The sequence below is a fragment of the Pantherophis guttatus genome, chromosome 1 (genome assembly GCF_059756535.1).
Source record: "Pantherophis guttatus breed Tessera chromosome 1, ASM5975653v1, whole genome shotgun sequence".
Lineage (NCBI taxonomy): Eukaryota > Metazoa > Chordata > Lepidosauria > Squamata > Colubridae > Pantherophis > Pantherophis guttatus.
In genome coordinates, this window is record NC_142063.1 from 313009205 (window position 1) to 313035524 (window position 26320).

At 36.1% G+C, this 26320-nt stretch overlaps 1 protein-coding gene across 3 annotated transcripts in view; it reads left to right on the forward strand.

Annotated features, from left to right (window-relative positions):
* The first annotated feature begins 689 nt into the window (after positions 1 to 689).
* EML6 (EMAP like 6) overlaps positions 690 to 26320 on the forward strand; it is a 122503-nt gene continuing 96872 nt past the window's right edge. For 2 of the 3 annotated variants that reach the window (XM_034427364.3, XM_087888480.1), the window contains exons 1-6: positions 690 to 1018; positions 4520 to 5278; positions 16926 to 17085; positions 18014 to 18112; positions 19897 to 19965; positions 25939 to 26124. In XM_034427364.3, the coding sequence (XP_034283255.2) occupies positions 5082 to 5278; positions 16926 to 17085; positions 18014 to 18112; positions 19897 to 19965; positions 25939 to 26124 (711 nt within the window). In that variant the 5' untranslated portion in view covers positions 690 to 1018; positions 4520 to 5081. Of the gene's footprint in view, positions 1019 to 4519; positions 5279 to 16925; positions 17086 to 18013; positions 18113 to 19896; positions 19984 to 25938; positions 26125 to 26320 lie in introns of all 3 variants that reach the window. The other variant, XM_087888489.1, reaches the window with a different exon arrangement.

The following is a 26320-nucleotide window of genomic DNA, read 5'->3' on the forward strand; positions in this document are numbered from 1 at the left end:
ACAGAGAGAGGGGGAGAGAGAGAGAGAGAGAGACAGGGAGATACAGAGAGAGAGGGGGGGAGAGAGGGGGGGAGGGATGTGAAAAGGGTTTTGTGGTTCCCAATGTTTTTTAACAACTGGTTCTCTGCCCTAATGACCGGCTGGGTAGGGGTGGCTAGGGGGGGTCATGTAACTGGTGGAAGTGAGTGATGTTGAGTTGGCCACACCCACCCAGGTTTTGTGGCTCCTGGTGCTTTCTTTTCTGTGGGGAACGGGTCCAAATGGCTCTTTGAGTGCTTAAGGTTGCAGACCCCTGGGTTAAGACAACCTGGTTGCAAAATTCAGGTCAAACATTAGATGGCAGCAGAGCGATACCGAAACCGGTCGTGCTGCAATTTAATAGTTGTCCAGATTTGTGCGCTCGTATCCGCTCGGCCTTTGAATCTTTGAGCTTTCGAATCTCTCGCTGATGACCAAGTCATTCTCACGAGAAGCGCCTGAAGCCCCCTTCAAAGAGCGTCTCCGAAGCAACAGCGGAAAGAAGGCGGCTAAGAGCCAGCTGGGCGCGCATCACACGCGGGGGGGGGGGACGGGGGACGGGGGACGGGGGACGGACCAAGAAGTTCCTCTGAGGCGCCTTAAAACAAGCGAATTAAACTACCATTCCCATGAGCCTCTACCCTAATCGATTTGAAGGAGGCGGGACCTTCAAGTCGCGGGGTTTCCAAGGGAATTTACCAGATGCTGGGGGAGGGATGACGCAGCTTTGCTTTCTTCGCCCATCCCGTCGAATGATGAGGCGGTTTCATGCTAAGGCTGCCTAGGAGACGTGCCGCTGCGAGCAGGGCGGGGAAGAACAGCAATGGGCTGGGGAGAAGTTGAGGAGAAGGAGGAGGTGGTGGGAGTACGGCTCACTCGCCTTCTGGTGCAGCCGCTTGCTTGCCTGCCTGCCTGCCCGCTTGCCTGCCTGCCTGCCTGCCTCCCTCCCTCCTCCTTTTCAGGATTCCTGGTTCATAGCCGTTGCTCCTGCTCTTGACAGGTGACTGTCAAATCACGGTCTGTGGGGGTGGTTGCTCGGGGGAACCCGCCTCGGGTTGATAATGTTAATAATAGTGGCAGGGGTAATTAATCTGCCATGTTACTATCGGCATAAAGGTTTGCTCTGCACAGCAATCGTACAGAATTGCTCGAAGTCCTTTTCCCTACTCTGTCGTTTTAAAAGCAATTCTAGATTATTCAGAACTAAATATTCAATACAGGGAGAGAAGTGGCCATACCCGGGGAGCTAATTTGGTGAGTCAGAAATGGGGGGTGGGGAGTATTTGTCAGCAAATCATCGGGAATATGAATTTATTATCACTATTTTTATTGCTAGGGAAAGTGGAGAGATGCTAGCTCCTTGACAGCCAAGGGTGATGCGGATAGTGATGGGGGAAGGGTATTATTTGCTTTGCTATTCTGCATGAGGTTGCAAAAGGTTGACTCCCAAGCCCCTCTCAGTTTAGTGAATCTTACTCTCCAGCAAATATATAACGGGAGGAAGACGGAGCATCCATATACAAAAACTTAGTATGGAATGAGGAATTTGACAGACATTTTCTCTCCTTTTCATAATATCTGGCATAGACCAATTCTAAAAAAAACCCCTTCATACCGCATTTAGTTTGTGAAACTGGAAAAAAAAAATGATTATGGTCACTAGCTTAGACAGCTTTCAGAGAAGATTACTCTTCTCCATAATGAAGGTTTTTTTGTTTTGTTTTTAATCGGACCAGATACTAGAGAGCTGCAGCTGGGAAGAGCTATTTGCTTTCCTGCTCTGCTTCTGGGCTTCCTGGAGAGCATGAAACCAGTAGCCTCCCCCCCCCCTGCAAAGCTGAGGAGAGATGCTGCCTGTGGTGTTCTGTTAGATTTAATACAAAGGAGGGGAAAAAAGGATTTTGAGCAAGGATTTGACCAGGATAAGTATGGAGTAATCTTTATCTGTGGGTATTCCAGTTTCACGGATGCCTAGGTTTTGCCATTTATTCAATTTTAGTGGGCAAGTAGTTGATTCAGGAATTGACAAAAGATTGAGAAAAAAACCCACCTCTTTTTTACAAATTGAATTTCTGCTCAAAATTTAAGTGTCCCCCCGCCCCCTTATCAGGAGCCTTACCCTCTAGACAGGGTTATGTTAGAATATAGTCAGACTAAACAATTTCACATTAAATTCACCCAATATTTATTGATTCCTCTCAAGCTTCAATTACAGTATTAGAGTTCAGTCCTCAGACTATGGCAGTAAAACCATAGTACAATTCAGAGACCTTTAAAATTATTTCACATGCATTAGTTTATCAAATTTATTTCATCAGTTTTGTAAAGACATTCAGTACTGTTTTTCCTAGATTGATGTAAAGAAAGCTGTGAAGGAACATTGCTCTCCTAAGGCCATTGGATAATTTCATGATTAAAATTATATTTGAATGGAACACTTTGTTTTGCAAATAATTTTACTGGAAACCATGCTACTTGGACCTTCATCCTATTCATAAAACAAAACCCATTAATCCAAATTGATTTATTTAGTATAGGATTGTGTTGACTATCAATAATAAAGACAAAAGCCTCTGAGCATATGCAGACTATCTGCTCATTATCACTGTATTTTCCTGTTGCAATTTGTCTCACTTTTCTACATGGAAAGATTTCAAGCAGTAAAAGGGAAGACTGACAAGGTACTTTAAGCAATAAAAATTTGAATTGCATTATTGAAGAGTTGAGTTTATCTCCCTCCTATAACAATTTATTACAATCTAAAGAGGAATCCTATACTATATTTTATCTTGGGAGCCCAAGAGCTGAGTTTAATTATGCATTGTTGTAGTCTATTTTGCAATTATCCAGAACATAAAATATATCATAGAACTATATGGCAGTTCTCTGAAATGTATATTCAGCCTGTAAATCTGTCTAACAGCATTTGTACACATTTATTGAAAATGTGTACAAGACTGAAAAGGAAGTCTTGTTGAACTCACTAGAACTTACCCCAACATTTATAGGTTGCAACCTAAGTCAAAAAGTATCCTAATTTTCATCCTTTGTATAAAAATGTATCCTACATGTGTTTGACTCATGGCACTTATATCATTGCATTAAGATATATAAAACAACCAAAAGGAGTTAAAAGACTGAGATTTGTGAGAAACTCATAACTTTCACTCTGGGACTGATGTCTGTTCACAGGCATACTTCATCCACTACTGCAAAATGAGAATCTTGGCATTGTTTTTGATACATTGCCAGAGTATAACATCACTACTATTCCTCAGAAACTCCCAAAGGGATTGTTCATTTCACTGTGAAATTCAATCAAATTACCTTGACTTGCCTCTAAAAGCAGGAAGTTATTAAGGTCTTTTTTTTCCGCCTGTGGTTAAAAAAAATATTTAAGAGAGGGTTCTCTTCCAACTGCCTATTACTCTGGTATGCCTGCCCAATGTTAAATAAGTGATCCTGTGTTTCTCAGATTTGGTGACTCAAGTTTCTTCTCTATGGGAGTTTAATTGGTTGCTTCTTTGTTGTATAATTTATAGCTAACCTCTGTTAAAGATGTTTGATATTCATTACAGACCATTAATTAAAAGTTATATATTAAAGTGAACAAAGTCTTTTCTTATTTCAAAAGAAAAGTAGGATTCACACTCTGGGCTGTCCTTTTTTTTATTATTATTATTTATTATTTATTATTTATCTTTGCACTGGAATAGAGAACCAAAAGTGCAGAGGGCAACAGTGACGCAGTTGGTGAAAATTTGTAATAGGCAGCGCATCTTACAGAGATGCCCATGCAGAATTGTGTATGCTTGCCTGGATTCACCCCCCCCCCCAAATATCCCTCTCCTTTTCTCCTTTGATACAAATAATGAGTTTGTGAGTTATAATTTTATTGGTAGAGTGGATGTATGGAAAGCACAGTAAAATGAGGAGAGAGAATAAAATTACCTCCTGTTGTGAAGGGAATGGGAAAAGCAAAATAATATACTGCTTTGATTTATAATGCATAACCTTGCAAAGGTTAATATACTACCTTTATTTGAAAAGTAACCATTTCATTGCTTTTAAATCATTCTTTAATACTTTCTATTATTATATTTATGTACTTTGGTGGAGTGCCTTTATTTTGTACAATTCAAGGCACTGCTTCTGCCTCCTATTTTCTCCAGAACAACAACCCTGTAAAGTGCATTGGTCTGAGAGAAACTCAGTGGCAAAAAGTCTCAGCTTTCATGCCTATGATTGATTGATTATGTGCCAACGAGTTATTTTCAACTCCTAGCAACCAATAGGTAAATCTTTTCCAATTCCATGCCTAAGGGAAGACTAAAATTTACAGTTCCCAGTTTCTAATCCAGCATTTCAGCCATTACACCAAATTAGTTCAAACTGTTACCTTTCAGACTACAGTATTTTTAAAATAGTAAACTATAATATAAAAGTATGTAGATATCATATATATATATATATATGTAAACATATTTCTTTTTCCTTACAGAAATATTTTGTCTTTACACTCAGTTGCAAATCTGTAGAAGACTACTTTCTTCATTACCCAGTCACAGAATGTACTGAGATTTTTTTTTTCATGTAAGCTGCACTTTTTCTACAGTTAAGAACTATAACCATGTTTGAAAGGCAGTGACTTACTCTTTTCAAGAAACTTAAAAGGCATAATGATATCCACAGCACCAGCGTTCTGCCCTTGATGCAGAGAGGCTCATGCCTTCCTCTGTATTTGACTTGGAATTTGCCTCAATGCGTGTGCTCCCCCCTCCAAGTTATCTGGCTTGCAAAACTGGGGAAGCAGCAACGGCTGCTCATCTTTGGCAGTAGAAGATTATGGTGGCGGCTCAGCACTAGGAATCCAGCAGCAGCAGAGCAAGACTCGGGATGTATTTTCACTAAAAATCCTCAGCATCAGGAAGGGCAGCTGAATGATTTGGCAGCTGAGCAAAAATTGAGATCATTTGTAAGAAGGAAACAGGAAAAGCAGGAACGTGGGGCTGGGGGCAATAGCTCCATTTTTTCCTGTGCTTCTAGGGAGGGGGGTTATTATCATGGCAGATCGGACAGCTCCTAGATGCCAGCTCCATCTGGAGTGGGTATATGGGTATAGGGGTCATCAGTGTCGCAACAACCTGTACTACACAGCAGGCAAAGAAGTGGTTTACTTTGTGGCTGGAGTCGGCGTGGTTTATAATACCAGAGAGCATACACAGAAATTTTTCCTGGGGCACAATGATGACATTATCAGGTAAGAAATGGCTGCAGTGAGGAGGGAATGTTTGATTAAACAGCTCTCCCCAACTTCACACAATTTAGCATACCTCTTGCATTTTTTAAAAAAATGAGTATGTCAATGGGTATACAGGAGTGCTAAATGCACTAGGATCCTACTTAGTTTTTTATTTTTGTGCATTTATGACCCAAGATTTTGAAAGAAATTGTATCCTAAATCTCATATCTGGAGCTCATTCTTTGAAAAGGCAGTTTTTCAGATAGCTCATTGTTATCTTCATTATCATCCCAATTGTAATAGTTAAAATTTAAACGGTGTATGTATGGAAGATGTAGGTTACATATTATATACAGTAGCTGTAACATCTGGTATTCCAATCAAAGCAGTTTTTACTCTGATCCTATAATTTCACTATGGGTATAGTGTTTATGTTCTGTACTGATTATGTTTGCTACAAAGTACCACTTGTTTACAGTTATGTACTATATGTTCATGATTCTGATATCAGTTGCATTTTGAATGGAAGAGGAACTTATAATGTGATGCTATACATATTGACTGAGAAGTGAATCCTATTGGGTTCAGTGGAATTTACTTCCAAGAAAGTACAGTATTATAGCCACGATATCAGACAGCAGGAGCATAACATACCTGCTTGTTTGTTTATTTAAAGAAGAAATATACACAAAAGTGACATTTCCAGATTACCTGTTTTCTGTCTGAAACAGCAATTTTTATGATACTTTTCCTTTATTTTGAAATAGAAATTATTCTGAAACTGGCTGCTGTGTTTTATAAAAGTAATATCAAAAACAGGATCATTCTTTCTCAATTTGCTAATTTATGATGTTTAAATATTATATAGTAGCTGTTTGTTCTATCCAGTAAATCTTTTCTATGCGTCTTGCCCAAGAAAATACTATTATAATTTGGATCTGTCCTTTGGATCATTCTGTATTCTTTTTAATTCACTTGCGCATTCAGCTAGGGTGTATTCTGTGCAGCCAAAATTGTGAATACTAGGGTTGATTGGTGTAATTAATTTGGAATCTGATTTCTACTTTTAATTTGGGAAAATTGTTCAGTTGTGCCTTCTTGACTAAGTTTTATATTGATTCCTGTCCACCAGAAATAGTTCTAATTTTACTTTAATTTTTGATTAAAATTAATATCCTGTCTTCAAAACCTGTATGTTACAGGCTCTCTGCAAATCTATCATATAATATTTAATTCATAAAAACATGTGTATGACATGATTTTATTTGCAACATATATTTTTTCCTTAATATGGTTTACCTAAGTTTGGTAAAATATAACTTCAAATGCTGAAAATCTTATTGGGGAAAATGATACTTTCTGTGCCTTTGTTCTCACCGTGGAGTAATATTTTTTATTGTTCAAAAACAGTTTCTCCTATCTTTATATGTCATGTTTATTATTTGTAATTCAATCCTCAGGATATTTATTTGGATGTAGGTTTTATATATATATTCAGTTAAGCCACATCAGGTTTGATTTTTTTTCAGCCAAAAAATGGAATCTAATTGCAATTAGTCTAAATTAGTTTATTCTTAAGTAGTTATTTGTGCCTTACCAAAAGGGAATGGGTAGTGCACAAATCTGAAGTTACCTATACTACTTCTGTAATAATGCATCATGGCTTTTCATGTTGGCTAAATAAAAATACTGGTACATTTTAACTCCTTTTTCTTCATAGTGCATAATTGTATTTATGTTTAATGGTCAGGTGATTGCTTCCCCCCCTCCCCCCATGATCAGATAATTGCATTTTGGGCACTTGGTAACCAGTCAGCATTTACGGCCATTTGCAACATCTTTGACCATGATTTATGACATTTTTGCTGGATTTATGACATTTTCCTTCAGTTTCTGGCAAAAATCACTCTTTATGAACGATGGGTTTACTTAATGAAGCTGTATTTGCTTAACTATCACCACAAAAGTCATAAAATTAGACACAGTCATATGATGACTTAATTGTTAACGACTGTAATTGCAGACTCAGTTACAGAATAGGTTGAGAATTACCTGTAATGGCTTTTCAAAAGTAAATAAATATGCTTTCGTCTGCTCCCTATTCAGGTGCTAAGACCCATAAAATTATGCAGAAGGAAAGTATAGTCTATGGATGTTTAGCTAGCTTTCTATCATGTACAGTTGCATTCAGAAAGTATTCAGACCTCCTTCACTTTTGTCAATTTTTTATGCTGCTGCCTGATTCTACAGTTGTTGAAATTCATTTTTTGCTCATTAATCTACACTCAGTACCCCATAATGACAAAGTGAAAACAGAATTTTAGAAATGTCTATAAATTTATGAAAAAGAAAAACCCTGGAATATCACATTGACATGAGTATTCAGACCCTTCACTCTGCTGAATCACCTTTGGCAGCAATTACAGCCTTGAGTCTTTTTGGGTATGATGCAACAAGCTTTGCTCACCTGGATTGGGGGATTTTCTGCCATTCTTCTTTGCAAATCCTCTCAAGCTCTGTCAGGTTGGATGGCAACTGTCAATGGACAGCCATTTTCAGATTCCTCCAGAGATGTACGATAGGATTCAAGTCAGGGCTCTGGCTGGGCCACTCTAGGACATTCACAGAGTTGTCCCTAAGCCACTCCTATGTTGTCTTGATTGTGTGCTTAAGATTGTTGTCAAGTTGGAAAGTGAACTTTTGGCCCAATGCCAACACAGAATAGAAACCAGACAGCAGATTTTCCTAGAGTGCGAATGGAATGATATGAAAGGGAGAAGTGTGCAAATACAATAAGTGCTATTGTATGCATATATGTATGTATAAACTTGTAAGTCTTGGTTGGAGAGTGGCTTCCTCCTCAATGGTTTCTTTATGAGAAACCATTATGAGAAACCATTTCTTTTTTTCCTGCTTATCTAATAGGTTCCTTATTTATCTGAATGTTAGTTGCCAAGTGGATGTGTTCTAGGCTATTTGTTTTCTTCCTGGGCTTTTGATTATAACTTTTAAATTATGTATAAGTAGGTTTTATCTCTGTCTTTATCTATTAATGGCTGACTTTTCTGAATTTCCAGCTTATTAAAATTCCCTAGAATTTTTGAATTTGACTTGACCTAAATTATTAAGTTTTCCAGCTGAAACTGTGGGTGAGTTTGTCCGTGGTTGTGAGAGTAAGGAGTTTTCATCATATATTCTGAGTAACAGTTGGTGTTCATGAATGCAGTCTGCCAGTCTTCTGTTTATCCTACATGGTCTCTATTAATAACCCTTACCTTGTACAGTTTATTATAGATGATTCTTGTTTTTTCTTCTTTGGTAACTTGAGTTTTGGTTTTGGGGAAAAAAGGAGGAGAAAGATGTGTTGAATGTGTCATTTTGACTTATTTGTAAAAATAATAAAGATGGGATATAAAGAAATAATAAAGATGTAGTACAATCCTTAAAATAGGCTTAACATACTTTAGCTTGCCTCCCCAAATCTTTCCTCCTGAACCCAGAAAAATCCGATTCTGTGTATGCCACAGTCTCTTTTTTCCAGTGGTGAAATCCGGCCGGATCTATCCAGCTCGTGCAAACCGGTAGATATATAAAACAACCAAAAGGAGTTAAAAGACTGAGATTTGTGAGAAACGCATAACTTTCACTCTGGGACTGATGTCTGTTCACAGGCATACTTCATCCACTACTGCAAAATGAGAATCTTGGCATTGTTTTTGATACATTGCCAGAGTATAACATCACTACTATTCCTCAGAAACTCCGCCCACCCACCAGAATGTCATTATGTCCCATTTTTGACCCTCTGTGCATGCACAGAAGAGGCGCGCGTGTGCTCACATTCCTGAACCAGTAGTGAAGGTAAGTGCATTTCACCGTTGCCTTTTTCCATTATTCCACATGCAATGATATTTGCCTTCCCTCAAATACAAAAATGTGCATAACTCTCTGCTAGAATGATATATACTTAGAAATATTATATTTTATTTATTTATTTATTTATTTATTTATTTATTTATTTATTTATTTATATTTGTATACCGCCCTACTCCCGAAGGACTCAGGGCGGTGAAGAGCCATAATAAATACAAATACATATAGAAGTTAAAAACTATTAAAAAACAGATTAAGTAATTTGGCTCAAAGATTAAAACATCCAGATTTATCTAAAAGAGGTCTAAAACCCGATTTAAAAGCCAATTTAAAAGCCAATTTAAAAAGGGAGAGTTAGGCCAGACGAGCTTGTTGGAATAGAAACGTTTTCAGGGCACGGCGGAAAATGCGTAAGTCTTGGATGTTTCGTAACTCCGGGGGAAGCCCGTTCCAGATGGTAGGTGCCCCCACAGAAAAGGCTCTCCCCCTGGGGGCCGTCAGTCGACATTGTTTGGCCAACGGCACCCTGAGGAGTCCCTCTCTATGGGAGCGAACTGGTCGGTGAGAGGCTATTGGTGGCAGGAGGTGGTCTCGTAAGTACCCTGGTCCTGAGCCATGGAGCGCTCTAAAGATAGTAACCAAAACCTTGAAGCGCACCCGGAAGACCACTGGGAGCCAGTGCAGCTCGCGCAGGAGGGGGGTTACATGAGAGCGCCACATTGCTCCCATCACCACCCGCGCGGCCGCATTCTGGACCAGCTGGAGCCTCCGGGTGCTTCTCAAGGGGAGCCCCATGTAGAGAGCATTACAGTAATCCAGGCATGAGGTGACAAGGGCGTGAGTGACCGTGTGTAATGAGTCCCGATCCAGAAAGGGACGTAATTGGCGAATCAGGCGAACCTGATAAAAAGTCCTCCTGGCCACGGCCGTCATATGCTCTTCTAAAGACAGCCGCGAGTCCAGGAGGATGCCCAAGTTGCGAACCCCATCTGTGGGGGCCAACGACTCGCCCCCAATAGTCAGAGATGGCGCCAACTGACTATATCGGGACGACGGAAACCACAGCCACTCGGTCTTGGATGGGTTGAGTCTGAGTGTGTTCCTCCCCATCCAGATCCGTACGGCCTCCAGGCACCGGGACATCACCTCGAGGGCATCATTGGGGTGGTCTGGGGTGGAGATGTACAGCTGGGTGTCATCAGCGTACTGATGGTACTTCACCCCAAAACCACGGATGATCTCACCCAGCGGCTTCACATAAATGTTGAATAGAAGGGGCGAGAGGACCGATCCTTGTGGCACCCCACATATAAGGGGCCTCGGGGTTGACCTCTGCCCCCCTGTCAACACAGACTGCGACCGGTCAGAGAGAAAGGAAGAGAACCATTGTAGAACAGTGCCCCCCACCCCCAACCCTTCCAACCGGTGCAGCATGATATCATGATCGATGGTATCAAAAGCCGCTGAGAGGTCTAGTAGGACCAGGACAGAGGAGCAACCCCTGTCCCGAGCCTTCCAGAGATCATCAACCAATGCGACCGATGCTGTCTCTGTGCTGTACCCGGGCCTGAAGTCTGACTGGAACGGATCTAGATAATTCGATTCATCCAGGTACTGAGGCAGTTGTCATGCAACCACACTCTCAACAACCTTCGCAACAAAGCGAAGGTTGGAGACAGGACGATAATTTGCTAACACAGCTGGGTCCAGGGAGGGCTTCTTGAGGAATATATATATATATATATATATATATATATATATATATATATATATATATATATATATATATGCAGCCCTGCATTCCAGCTTTGTAAGGGACTTCTGCAGTGTACTATTTAGATTATTTTCATAATATTCTGATGTTCCCATCATGAGATACGATATTTTTAAAACATGGTACATGTGAATTTCCTCACATTGGACTCTTCTGTGCTCCATTAATGTGTGGGCGTTAATGTGATCTGCTCCATTAGTTACACCTTTCCAAAGTCTTTTCTACTTTATTTCATTCATTAAATAAAAACTGAATTCTAGTGACATTCCTGAATGTACATAAGGGTGACATCATGACAAATGTCACTGTGTCAGTTATAATTTATTACTGAAGAAGAAACATAGCTTTAAGATATGGTGTAGCACACATTTTGAAAAGATGAATAGTGAAATTTTTCAGATGTTAAATCTGTGAATTATGCTTTTATCTTTTTTAAAGTGTCTGTTTCTCACAATTTATAATATTCTTGCAACAATGCAAGTGTGATATAGATTGTTTTCTGGATATATGCTGTCCTGTCTAAAAACATTGTGCAACTATATTTCTTTCTGCCAAGTGCTATTATTACCTGATCGATTTATTGGAAACATGCATTTTTTTTCAGCACACACATTGTCAATTTCAAATCAGATAGACCCACTGCTTCTCTTTCCTTTACATCTTGTAACACCTTTCATTGTATTTAATTCAAGTTTTTTCCTGCCATGCAATTTTAGGTATATCCTTTTGCTATTGTTTAAATAGTGCATCGGTTGTTTACAGCTGGTATTATCTGAAATAAAAACTTTATTTAATATAAGACATTTATTTTTCTCACACAAATTCTCCTCAGCACTTTCAGTTGTAGGTGCTCCCATCTTAATATGTGAAAAAGGAAAGAAGGAAATGAAAAGTGGTTTCATATTGCTAAAAGACCCTGGGCTTAAGTAGGCCAAATGTGTTTTGAAAACCTCCTCAATGGCCTTAGAGATATCCCATCAGCTGTCTTTCCGTAGAATAATGTTACATTCATTTTGCATTCCTTTATGGTATTAAAATTGCTTTTCAATTACTACTAGAATCTGTTTATTCACTGAGTGATATTGTGCTCTGGATAATAGTAAAGGGTTTAAAGAGAACATCTGCTTTTACAAAAGGACATACCGTTTCTACACATCAGACTGTTCTTTTCTTCTATAGAACCTTGTTATGTAAAATAGATTGCAATGGATAGCTTTCTCAATAATAGAAAGTTAAATAATTATACATGTATTTTCCTGAGAAAATTTTACTAAACACAGATGCACATGGTTATAAATAGGTTTTTGTCAATGAACTAATGCTGCCTACTTAGCAAGGGAAGATTAATCACCATAATGTTCCATTGCATCCTTTCTGTTTTCTTCGCAAAGCTCCATAAGTTGCTTCCACCTAATAATATCATATCATTGTTGTGTTTTTCTTTGGAGACTTTTAAACCTTTCATAATCTAGTGTACCTTCCTGGCAAGCTTGTCAAATTGACTTATGTACTTCCTAAAATAGATCTCTCCAAAGTGATGCCTTCCAGATATGATGAACAATGTACCTTAATATCTCATGTTTTGACAGATCTGGATGGGTAACATTCATAAGCGGGCTTTGCTAGATATCATACTTTCTTTGAGGGAACTGAGTGTGGATATGCTCACCAGTATAGTATTTTTGTGTTTATTGGCAATCAGAAGGAAACCAGGGAAAGGAAATGCTTGTCTTCAGCCTTTAAGGTTGCAGACTAATTAAAGGATTTAAATTGCTGGCAGATCATTTATCACTCTTTTGACCAACTCTATTTCTAACGGAACTAATTCTGAACTAAATCCAATATAAATAATCTCTTCCTTCCTTTCCTATACCTCTGTCAACTAAAGAATTTTTTGCAAATAAATAAACCAAAGAAATATTTCTGGACTCACAGAATAATAGAAAATGCATGGTCTAAAATTATCAAGAATGTTTTTCAACCTGTATTCCATTAGACATGTTTCATATGTAAAAAATCAAAGTCTCCAATTCAATTTATTAGTATTTTCCAGTTCTGAAAAATGCAACATTGAAAGGTACATTTATATATCCTGCCCTTCTTAAGATGGTACCTAAGCATCCAACATTTTTAATGACCTTATGTGCTGCACAACAGGAATCTAGTACTATGAGTTCATTTATATAGTTATTTCATAGGGGGAATCTTCTAGTCCATGCAATATATCCAAAACTTTTTATTTGTATCACTTTGAAAGCATATGATGGATTAATGCTAACAAAGTGTCTGTCTATATTGAAGAGATACATTTTGAGCTTGGCTTTAAAAAGGTGTAAGAAAACTTTTTCTGGATCAGGATGATTTAATCAACATCCTATTTTCCATAACCGCACAATGGCTTAGTAATTAAGATGCCGGGCTTGGCTGGAAAGCCGATAGCCCAGGTTCAAGACCCAAGCACACATCACACAATGAGACGAGCACTAGTCTATGCCTAGTTCCTGCCCACCTACCAATTAGCAGCTATGCCTAGCAGCCCACCTAACATTGTGTGAAGGAAGAAAAAAAAGTTCATATTTTCCATGTTGTTTTACATATCTGTGCTAAGTCTCCCTATACCTACCTTTTTTCTAAGCCCCAAACGTCTAACTCCTGAAATATTTTTAATAGGAAAATGGAAGAGTTGCATTAGTTTGGAGTGGATGTTTTAACCCAATCCCCAAACACATACTTTTTAGAACTGTGTGGATGATGGCCTAGTGATATAGCAACTCAATCCTAATAATCAATGGAGTGTCAGGAAACACAACAAAATGAGCTAATTCTACTTTATTGTAGGGTTATATTATTAGAATCTTGCAAGTCCAAAAGTACAAATCTCTTATTGTCTCTTTTTACTGCCTGATGAGTTAAGGCGGATCCTTTGTAAGTTTCTTTCCCTCCCCTTTATTCAGCCGCAAGTTCCCTTTATGTGATAATTCTCTAGACAGCATCTTTTCCCTCCTCCTTTCTCATGTATACAGGTGACAGATGTCACAAGCAGATTGTCCTCACATGTTGGCCATTGACTGTAATTAAATAAATTAAGAATTAGCAAATCCATTAGCTGGCAGCTAAAAATGTTATAATGGCTAAAATGGATTAGATAGCTCCAGTGTGTGATGAAAAAGGACCAATTGTCTTGTCTATTCCATATCCAAAGTAAGATTGGCTGGTAATTCTAAAAGAAAATTAGCAGTTTATAAAAATAGGATTTGCAGGATGATGAATGAGACCAAGGGAAGACTCCCAAACCATTCAAGGGTACTACCCAGGAGAAGTGCAGAAGAAGAAAAGTGCATTTAATGACTGTTGTGAGCTTGTAACTGTCATGTTAGCTAAATGATGCAATAAGACATAGTTTACCCCCTCATAGCTGATAGAGATTGGGAAGTTACAAATTGCTGAAAGTCTTAGAAGTTGCAAAAGAAGGTAAGAAGAATACAGTTCAGGAGGTTGACATTTTCCATACTTTCAAAATAACTTGCTTACTTACTGTGTAATAAAAACTGATTGAATTGTTGCCATCAAAATATGGAGAAAGTTCTGATAAGGATATTTTTCCAGGTCAGTAAGAATATGTGGTTTTGTTTGTAACTTTGAGAATATAAGGATCTGAAGAACAATCTCTAAGTCAGAGATCAAAATCTGATTTAAAGTGGCCCTAATCAAACAGATTTATAGCAACCTTAGTCAAATTTAAGAACTTCTCTAGCAGCAAATTATGTTTACAAATCACTATACCATAAATAAGCCTAAGTGTTTATTAGGCAATGTCAGGACTTGAGTTGTTAAATGTATGAACATTTGAAGTCCACCCCCGGCCATACAGAAACAGGACAAACTGTCCCTCTTGGTTGTTTGAGAAAAAGCTGGTAGGTTTATCAATCTGAGAACTGGATTTCACAATTGTTATGATTTAGGCTTGCAGCTTAATTGATGGAAAAGGAATACTAATCCACTCAAAGTCTGGTTGCTTAGAAGCCTGAATGAAAAAATAAAGAAATAAACATGCTATTGGCTTATTATTATAGCCTTTATAATTATTTAAACTTTTGTCTCATATACTGCTTTTAAATGTTACATTATATTAATTATATTATTATCAATATATGTAAGCTATTTTAGAGAAGTAAACATGATAGGCAGTAAGTAAACATGATGTTCTTCATCAAATTTGTCATGGGACAGTACTCAAAAGTGGCATTTGCATAATACGTTAAGCACAAAGTTACCACTTATCATTTTTATTTTCTTTCAGTCTTATACAATTCCCAGAATTCCAAAATTAATGCATTTTCCCCAACAATCCACATCAATGTACATTAATTTAATGTACCATCCTTACCTTTTTTTTTTTCATTTGGACTGCTAAAAAGCTATTATCTCTCCTTTTGTTAATAATATAAGTAACAGTTTAGTTGATTAACCCCTCTACTTTGCAGCGAACATTAATTTTTAATTTATTAATTAAATAGTAAATTTCAATCTCATTTCATCTTAATTTCTTCATAGACATAGCGAAAGAAAGATCTTCATTTTCCTGAACATTGCATAAACTCGATGCATGATATATGGATATATGAGGTTTCAATCTGAGGTGATTTTTTTCACTGGCAATTTATATCACCTTCTAGAGTCACCCAACCATTATTTTATATCGCTTAAACAATAGCTGAGTGTTGCTATGAAGATACTAGCAATCACTAGTATGGAAATGACATGAAATTGCATGAATATAATTGACCTGTATTGCAGCATCATATTTTGCTATGTAACATTGGAATATAGAATTGTTAACTATCAAATTTCAAAATAATTTTGCATTCTTGCTGCCTTCATAAAACTAGCCTGGACTCTTGAGGGGAAAGAATTTAATTGATTTAATTTTAATACTTAGAGTCTCACATATTCTCAATAAATAACTATTTTAATAGGTGACAACTCAGTGTTGTTCAGATGAATATAATAAATATAATGTGAGATTATGCCTTCCTTTTGATGGAAATATATGTTGAGGAAGGACATTTTAAATGATAGATTATTCATGATAAATTGATTACTGTTGTTTTTTCATTTAAAATAAACAAAAGATCAATGTTATTTTTAGGAAAAGAGCATTACTTTTCTCAATGAAATATGAATTGTGTTTTCATATACAGCTCTTTGTAAGTAACATAAGGAAATAGAAAATTAATAGACTCAAATATTTCTATTCATAAGAAATGCTTTTGAATTTTTTTCCTCCTGCTGTCAATTGCGTCTACTCTATAAGACATTGTTTAAAATTTCCATAAATTTCACTTTCAACATAACTTTACAAGCATAATTTTCAAAACCTATGACATTCAGTAGCATTATTCAATAAGCTTTGACATTTTGAAGAACTTCTATGTATAATAAACACACATTTACATCCATTTTTTATTTTGTAATTTATTGTGAGAATAAAAATATAAGGAAGTGTACCTGAACATTACTTTTGTTTTCTACAGTATACCAGTTCAGAAATGTCATTGTATAAAAACCATATAGAGTAGATACATCCTTGGTGTTATTAAACATCCTTTGAAAAACATGTATGAAGCAGTCAAAGATTATTAAATGATGGAAAATAGAAGCTTGAATAGAACTTTGGGAATTACAAGATCATATTAAATACCTCAATCATATAAGTCATGTGGAGACATATATTCCACTTATTATAAATAAGTAGAGGTAGAGTGCAAACCAGACCAGAACCCAGTTTGCACTTAGAAAGTCCAAGTTACAGTAATCTTTTCCAATGAAATGTCAGTTGGAACATGTTCATAAGAAGACAAAAAAAATGTAATGTTTTGTATGCATATGAACAGAAAATGAGTTTATATAGTAGCAGAATAGTTGTAAAAACATCACTGAACATCTGTACATTAATATGTGCTCTGTGTAATAACAAAAAACGTGATAACAAACTCTACTTTTTGGATTCTATTCCAGCCTAGCTTTGCATCCTGATAAAACCCTTGTTGCTACAGGGCAAGTTGGCAAGGATCCTTATATCTGCATCTGGGATTCCTACAATGTACAGGCTGTCTCTGTCCTAAAAGATGCACATACCCATGGAGTTGCCTGCTTGGCTTTTGATTCAGATGGCCAGGTGTGTATTTATTGAATTTATATTTCTGTTGTACTTAATGATCTAGTAGAGTGGAACCAAAATATCCATTTCCCTGTTTTTGAAGCATTCTCCTCTTATAAAATGAGAGTGTTACAATTTCCTGATAATCCTTTGGGAAGAGTAATATTTATAAAATGTTTGTGTTACGGCTTACTTAAACTTATGCAGTAACAACAAGATAACCTAGAGTAATCTACATTTAAATTATTTTCCTGAGAAGAGGGGTTAAGAACATAAAAAGAAGCTTGTACTACAGATTAGATGTAAAATATGATGAATTTATTTTTTCCAATATACTATTAGTGTAAATCTTAGCGCCAAAGGGTATAATCATGTGATTTACTTGATGTCACATTTCAGAAATAAAACACATTTGCTCTTTGAAGCCCTGACATTCTAACATTACTGAGCTAGTTAGACCAGTGGTTTGATTCAGCTAAAGAATCTTCTACCAGAAATACTTTCCCAAGAGGCAGGTGACATATTCAATTATCCATTTTTTTAGAAAAGAGAAATTATTTTCCTGCATGGGAAAACCAGTTGTCTCTCAGTTGTTGTTGCTTTTTGTTCACAAAGTTGTGGTACATTTCATATCCAGATTCTGTTTGCTTGGGTGGATGTCTTATTTTAAGGCATTTACCACGTGTTTCTAAAATATGAAATTAACAAAAGGAAGATGCTATAGATTGTTCTGAAACACATTAAATTCAATTTACAAGCTTATTTGGGAGGAAGGATTATTTGACTATGCTGAATAGTGAAACCTATACTGCATTTGAATCTTTTATCATTCTCTATACAACGCTTTCAGCATCCCTTTTCAACCCCTTTATGCATTGATGTATTGTAGTAAATTACTCCTGAACTGATCTTCATTTAAAAACTGTTGTGTGTTATTTTTCCTAAGCGTTTATCTTCAGTGGGGTTGGATGCCAAAAACACAGTCTGCATTTGGGATTGGAAGAAAGGAAAACTACTGGCATCAGCTACTGGCCACTCAGATAGGGTAATCAGCTAATGAATTTGCCATATATTTCTCTTGTAATATTGCATGAGAGTATCTTTTGTTTGTATCAAGAATACAAATTAGCTTGTAAAATTCTTTATGGGAAATGGTGTTATTTCATATAATGGAGGGGTAATTTAACAATTAGGACTTTTGCCTGGCTCGTGTCACTGATAACCAAATATAATTTGGGAGTGATTTGTTGCTGCTGCTGCTTCTGTTATTTTATTGAAAGCAGTTGGCTAGGCTACTAATTTGATTGTAAAAGGTTAATGTCCCATCCTATTTTAGTTTGATTCACTTTTTAGTTTCATATATTTTACTTCCAAGTCGTTACCAGCCTATTGAAGAAAAATATAATCTATGATATGGATATATGGATTCTACCTTCTCTTTTTTGCTCCATGGACTTAAAAGAAACTTGGAATGTTGTATCAAGTAAACAGAATAGAGAAAGTTAAACTTCCCCCTTTTCTTTGACCTTGTAGCTGTTTGAACTGGAGGATGATCGCAACAATAATGAAATAGCTGTGAAAAATTTTACTCATGGAATATATCTATTCCATAAATGGTGATTAAAAATGTATATTTTATGGATGTATGTTGTCATATCCAACATACTTCACATAAAATGTCACTTAGAACAGAAAGAGAAAACTTGAGAGCTAGTTTGGCGTAGTTGGGAAAATAACAGGCTAGAAACCAGGAGACTGAATTCTATTCCAACCTTGGATACAAAGCCAATGGGGTAATCTTGGGCCAGTCACTTTCTGTAAGCCCAACCATTTCTGAAAAACTTGGGTAGCCAATGAGAATCAATCACGATTGAATGGAAATAAAAAATACATTGTAAGGGTTGAGTATTTAATATCACACACGTTTTTATGCATTAATGTGTGAGGTTTATGAGGGTGAGGTTGCAAAAATCTTACCAGTTTTGAACTGCTTGAGAGATTTAACTTGTTTTTGTAATTGCATCTGTGCTATTGCAAAAGGGGCATGCCTATTTGAAAAGATTTACTGATTCATAATTTTCTGAAAGTCAGCTTGTCTGTCACTATTGGTTTCTTCCTGTATATAATGCTGAAGAAGCTCTTTGCAAAAATTCCTTTTATGAGACTCCCAATATCTCATTGGCTCTTTGGTTTTCTGTGGTGATTATTTTAGGAAATTAAAATGGAATTTTGAAGCAGTCCCCAGCAACTGTTTGAGAATGTTACGGGCTAAAGTTGTAATCAATATTGAATGATTTAAATTATGCAGAGTACAAATATTTGCATAATTTTCTAGGTAGAGCAATTAAATAGTAATAGGTATGTAAGAAAAATAGTGTAAAATCAGTTTTTTCAAGATATATATATATATATATATTATATATATATAGTTCTAATAAATACAATCTTTTATAACAAAACTGTTTATTTTAAACAGTTATTACTGTTTAGTAATAACTAAACACCTATTTTCTTTAGGTCTCTACAATTCGGTATTTATTAATGTTTCAGTTTTTTTCCTATAATTGTAAACATTCCTATTATATATACAAATCTGTAAATTAAGGGCAAACATTTATAATTAACCTTGTAAGATGTTTGTTTTGCTGACTAATTTTCAAATGCACTTGTTTTCTATAAAAAAAGTTATGAGATATGATGTAACTATTAACAACCTTGCTAATAGAGCCATAGAATTTTGTTGAAATTATGTGAGAGAAATAGACATTTCTAGGATTTAATGCATTTGGTTTTTAATTTAGTGTAGCAGTTTTGAATGTGTTTTGACAGATTTTTGATATTTCCTGGGATCCATATCAACCTAACCGAGTGGCTAGCTGTGGAGTGAAACATATCAAGGTAACATAACATATCAAGGTAAATTGGTTTTGATGCTTTGCATTATCAGTGGAGAAAAATGTTATATTTACCTGACACATTTTCTCTTACTAACTTCTTTTAAGATATAAATATTACATAGCCAGTGCAAGATAGTAGGCAAATTCCTAACACATAGAGTTGTTGCAGAGAAAAATAGGTTATCAGGATAAGTAGAAAGGACATATGATGTGAGTTTCAAATACATATAGTTTCAAGTATGTAAGGTCCCCCCCCCCCATGTTTTGAATCAGAATAGATTTATTTAGAATGGAGGAAAACAAGTAAAAGTTGCTGAAGTACAGTACATGCTAACTATGCTATTGGGAATTATAATTTGGTGTCAAGCTATAAACTCCTTATTTAGAATAAAGATTTCCTAAATTAGACTCTTAAATGTAATATGTACATTATGGATTAAAAACAAAAATAAAAAGTTCCATATCTTATTAGAATTCTTGTTTAGTTCTTTCATCCTGCACTTCATTGTCATAATATTTCAATTAGTAACAGACTGTGAGTATTATAACTGGATTATATTTTTATGTCCAGATATTTCTAACTTGTACTTTTCCTTGTGTCCACAGTAGAGATGAGGGGTTGTTATAAACTATCAATAAATTTCATTTTCTTTCAGGATACATCATCTTTTTGACAAGCCCTCATCTCTAGTTTATTTTAGTGAATGCCAAGATATAACAAATGTGCGCCAATATTATTTTTTCATAATTAAACACTAAAGAACAGGGGTGTCAAACTCAGGCCTGCAGGCCAGATCCGGCCCACGGGGTGTTTAGATCTGGCCCATGGGGCCTGCCTGGAAAGATCAAAGGATCGAGCCGCGGTGCCTCTGCCAGTCCAAACGGGGTGCCTGGAAATATCAAAGGACCTTGCGCCCCACTTTGGCCAGCAAAGTGCTGCAGGAAGGCATCCAAGCAGAAAATGGGGCGCTGGGTGCCATGTGGGGCACCCACATGGCCACTGTTTTGGCTGGCAGGGTGCTGCAGGAGGTGTCCATCCCATCTCCCTCCCCCTCCCTGCCCCCCTGGCTGGCCCGCGGAGGAGAATTACAATGCTGATCTGTCCCTCAAAGAAATCCAGTTTGACACCCTGGATTAATTAATTAATTAATTAATTATTCTAATGCAAGATTAAAATTTTTACTTTAAATAATTATTTATTTTTGAAGAAAGATTTTAAAACTAATATATTTTTCTGGTCTTTTCCACCTATTTTAAAGTGTTTCCAATGCCTCCATCCATTTAAACAGTGTAATTCTATGCATGCTTATTTAGAAAAAAACTCTTTTGGTTTAGTTTGATCACACTAACTCAGTGTTCCTATATCCAATTCCAACTAGACTAAACTGGAGGAGTTAAGTGAGATTTAGAGCCTCTATGTAGTCACAAGAGGACGAAGTACACTTTTTCCCCCTGAATGCCTTTGAATCTTTATCTATTTTTACCCAGGTGCTAGTTTTACCCTGGTGTTAGTCCCCAAAGATTCCTTTACATAGGCTTGAGCAGTAAATCCATACTTTTGAACCCTTTGCATGTGGACCTGGTTGTTTGTGCCTGACAGTTTGTGAATCTCAGATGGATTTTATTTCTGACTGTAATGTCATTTGAGCATGTGTGAATTCTACTACTGTTCTAACCACTATGAATTCTTTGTTAATCAAATTGTAACTTGTTAACAAATTATGGTTGAAAAAAATGGTATTTATGTGAGTCAAGTCATTAACTGCAACTTGTTGCTACATTTTAACTCAGAATTAAATTTGATCCTAATTTATTGAATTATTCTGTACTCATCTGATTACAGAAAAAAGAGATGAGCAGCTTGAAAAAATCACATCATTCATGTAATTAATGGGTATTTATAGACATTTTCATAAATTTTTCTGTTCACTTTTAATCATTTAAATATTTTTAATAAACTTCAAAGCATATATATTGATGTAATATACGGTTCAGTTATTGCTAGTTGCTAAATTGGTTACTACATAATTTTGGATACCTAAAGCCTTATATCTTCTTCTGAATTAATGACATTTTAAAATGAGGAAAATTGCCTTGATTAAATAATTAGTTCTATAATAACTGTAACAAAATAAATTTATTTTGCTAATAAGTATTTAATATGCATGTCAGAAATAAAATGCTCATACATATTCATGTAGACTGATAAAGAGATATAAGATCTTAAATAGGTATAAATAGATGACAAGATCGTAAGAAGACAATTTATAAAGACTGACCCATATATATACATCCAAATGTCCTTTTCCATTTGATTTTGTTCTCTGTATACTTTCCTTTTTAAATTAAATTATTTTTAAATTAAAGAACATTTAAATTAAAAACTGCTGTTTAGTTTTGGCATTCTTTTTATTTAGTTAAAAAAATCCAGAATGTGTTATATACTAAAATATATAAATAAATCTGTCAGTTGGCTCTTCACTCAACAGTTTCTTTTTAGTTCTGAAGATATTTACCTCTAGATATATGACATGATTTTTTAAAAGTTCAATAAATTTGCCAATGTCTAACACTTTATATATGTTTGTTTGTGTGCTTATAAACATTTCCAAGCCTTTTTCAATATTGAAAAAAAATGCCTATTTTTCTGTTGGGAAAGGCTTTGCTCATTAGATTGGGAAAGAAATTTCACTATTTCTTTTATATAGGCTACTCTTAATAACTGGCCAAATATATTGAATAAATGAAATCAATGAAATTATGGTCAAGGTGGCTTTCATTGGAAGATTTGCAAAAATAGTAGAAGAATAAGCAGTCAAGTTCAGAGAGCACCAAGGACTCCACATTTGCAAAATATTTGAGTCAGAAAAATACAACAAAAAACTAGCAAATTAATCTTTTACAGAGTAAAATCACTGAAAACATACACTGAGCTGAAGTTTAACACCTTTTAATAGACCTGGTTTTGTTTATTAATGAAATTATGAAAAGCAAAGCTAACAAAAGAACATTTTGTAAGAAATCTCCAGGTATTTGAAAAACATTGTTGGAAAATCAATTATTGCATCTTCTTAACTTCTTGGCTATCAAGATTAATAGACATTAAAGCGGTGTTTCTCAAACTGGGCAACTTTAAAATGTGTGGACTTCACTTCCTAGAATTCCTCAGCCAGTCCATACATCTTAAAATTGCCTAGTTTTAGGAACACTGAGTTAAACTTAGTGTAGGGGTTTCCTTGTTGGCTTTCCCCTGTTTGATATTAATTGGCTATATTTGTCATTGCTATCCGGGAGAAGGGAGGGAGGGAGGGAGGGAGAGAGAGAGAGAGAAAGAGGGAGGGAGGGAGGGAGGGAGAGAGAGAGAAATACGGACTTTGTTTTTCCTTCTCATCCTTGGACAGAGAGGACTGCTGATTTGAAAAAGGGGTCAAAGAGGCCAACAGTTCTCTTTCAACAGAGGGAGGACAAATACCACACCACCTATTTCCTGTTTACAACACAGTCCTTTCAGCAGTTCCAAGAAGGTTCCATACCCTTGCATTATTCAGGTGACCCTGAGAGCACAGATAAACTTCCAAGTAGCCTCAATGACTCAGAAAGAGTGCTAATAACCAGATGACCACAAGGAATATACCCTAAATCCTTCCGTACTCCACCATTCAGTCAGAACTGAAGAAGCTTCTTGGATGAGAAATATCTTCAAGGAAAAACAAAGTCCAGTTGCCTTTTGAAACAGCATGTTTGGGACAACCATGAACAGGATGACTGAGAATCTCCATAGACACATCTAACTAAAAGTGATAAATTTATTTCTACCTATTTAAAATAAAGTAGCTATACAAGCAGAGGTGTCCACAGGAGAGGTACATCACAAAAGAAGCTTTGCACCACAAGCTCTTTCTATTGTGTATATATGACATTGCACACTTAAAAATGAATGGAGTTTGTATTGTGATGATACAATGCTGATTTTAGAGATTGATGTATCATTTAATAAAATTTAAAACATTAAATCTTGTCACCCTAAATCTAAATGTATTGATGTTTTCAAGCAAAAAGCTAGACAGCCATTTGAGATTGTATAAGGATCTGTACCTTGAGTAGGGATTTGGACTGGAAGACTTCCAAGGTGCCTTCTAACTCTAGAATTCTAGAATAGTATTAAAGCAAGTGCAATTATAGCCACTAACTTATCAATTACAGAAAATAATCAAAGGAGTCTCTAAATATCATCCACAGTGACCTTTGGCTTTGGGAGCAATTGGTGCTGTCAAAGGAGGGGAGACATATGTGTATCATTTGATATTTCTCTCGCTGTTTGATATTTGGGCAACCACATTAGCAAATCAAAGAGCTAAGTCTGTTTCTTCTGTGCCGAGAGCCCAAAAAGATATTCAACCTCAAATTATTACTTCACTGACACTGAAGGTAGTGGAACAAAGTTGTGCAAGGGGCCAGGAAGACATTCCGGGGCCAGGAAGACATTCCAGGGCCAGGAAGACATTCCAGGACCATTAAGGTACAATGAAACGACATCTGTTTTCACTGTGATTGGAAACTCTTGATGAAAGCAAAGGGATGATCTATGCAACTATGGAAAATGGTCCACTAAACTTGGGTGTTCAATTTTTTTAGGCAGCTTATGTAGAGGAGGAAGATTTGATAGAAAACTAAATATCTTCAACTGCAAAGAGATAGGGCTTGATCTCCACAGTGCTGGCATGAGGCCTTGGCAGGAGCCAGATAATCCTTGATTTTAGAGAATGCTGGGTGCCTCTGGAATGGGGGAGAACTGGGAAGCATGTAGCTACAGGAATGGGTGGTAAATGTAGTTGACCTGAAACACTTACATCTCAGTTATTGACATAGACACATTTAATATAACATGAAAGGGTATTGCTCCAGAATGGCATTTGTCTTTTATTTAACATCCAATTGCAGATGATGAATAGAGGATAAGAGGAGTTTAACATCTAATAACTGAAATAGGGCTTTCCAAAATATCTCTATGAATTGTGTATTTCTGTTAGCTGCCTCAGAAGTAGAGGGGAAACCATAATAAATAAGGATATTTATAATAAGGATATAGACAGATCATCCCAAAAGAGGTTACATCTCTTAGATTGACAGTAGTTAGTGTTAGAAGCCTACTGGAAAGGGTCTACATGTTATTTACAATGCAGTATGCTGGCCTCAAAGTACCTTATATATGGTTTATATCAACTGTTAATGTTAATGTTAATGTTAATTTTATTTATATACCGCCCTTCTCCCGAAGGACTCGGGGCGGTGTACAGCCAATTTAAAAACATAAATATACAGACATCATCATTAAAAGTAATTAAAATCAATTAAACAGTTTTGGCCAAAATTTAAAACCCCAAATTAAAACTGCTGAGTATAGTGAAGAATCAAGAATTTGTAATCCTTTGTCTCCAGCTGTGGGCCTGATTCTGATCAAAGGGCATGTGCTGTAGATTTTATAACAAATAAAGGATTTATTAAAATACATTGATCCTTTCAGGCACTGTGGATTGCAGTTGGAAAGACTTCATTCGGTACTAGGATTACAGGAGGAATAAAGGATTACTAATATCCTAAGGTCTTGTGTAAATTTATACCTTCACTGTTACTTGTAAAAACAAACTATTTTTATTATTAATCATTATTTTGATTTATTTACTTTTCTTTTTAGTTATTTTAAAAGGAATAAAAAACTTTTAATTTAACACTTTTACCATATGATTTTATGTTATCATCATATATCCTGAGTACTTGTTCTACACATTTTAAATGCTTTTGAATTTTTCAATAATGTAAACTATCCTGTTAATTCATTTAAGTAGTTAGATGTAGATACCATAAACAGGGACCTAAACTATGTAAACTGCTAGGGGTTTTTCATACATCTTAAAAGGTATGATTCAGACACATATTGCAAATGCTGAAGACACTCTTGTTTGTCATTTTGTAGTTTTGGACACTGTGCGGAAATGCCTTGACAGCCAAAAGAGGAATATTTGGCAAAACAGGAGACTTGCAAACTATCCTCTGTTTGTCTTGTGCGAAAGATGATGTTACGTTCTCTGGTGCTTTAAATGGAGACGTCTATGTCTGGAAAGGGCTCACCCTAGTCCGCACAATCCAAGGAGCTCATGGTGTAAGTTAACTACTTATATGCTACTGTACAAAAACTAGATTCTTAAAACAGGTATGTTTCCTGTTTTGCTTTTGGACACTCAACCAAGTCTCAATTGATTTTTATGCTGATTGATTACTGGACTTGCCTAAAGTGTGACTTGGTCAGCTACACAAATTTGTTCGGCATATAAATAATAACGAAATAAACTCTGGCA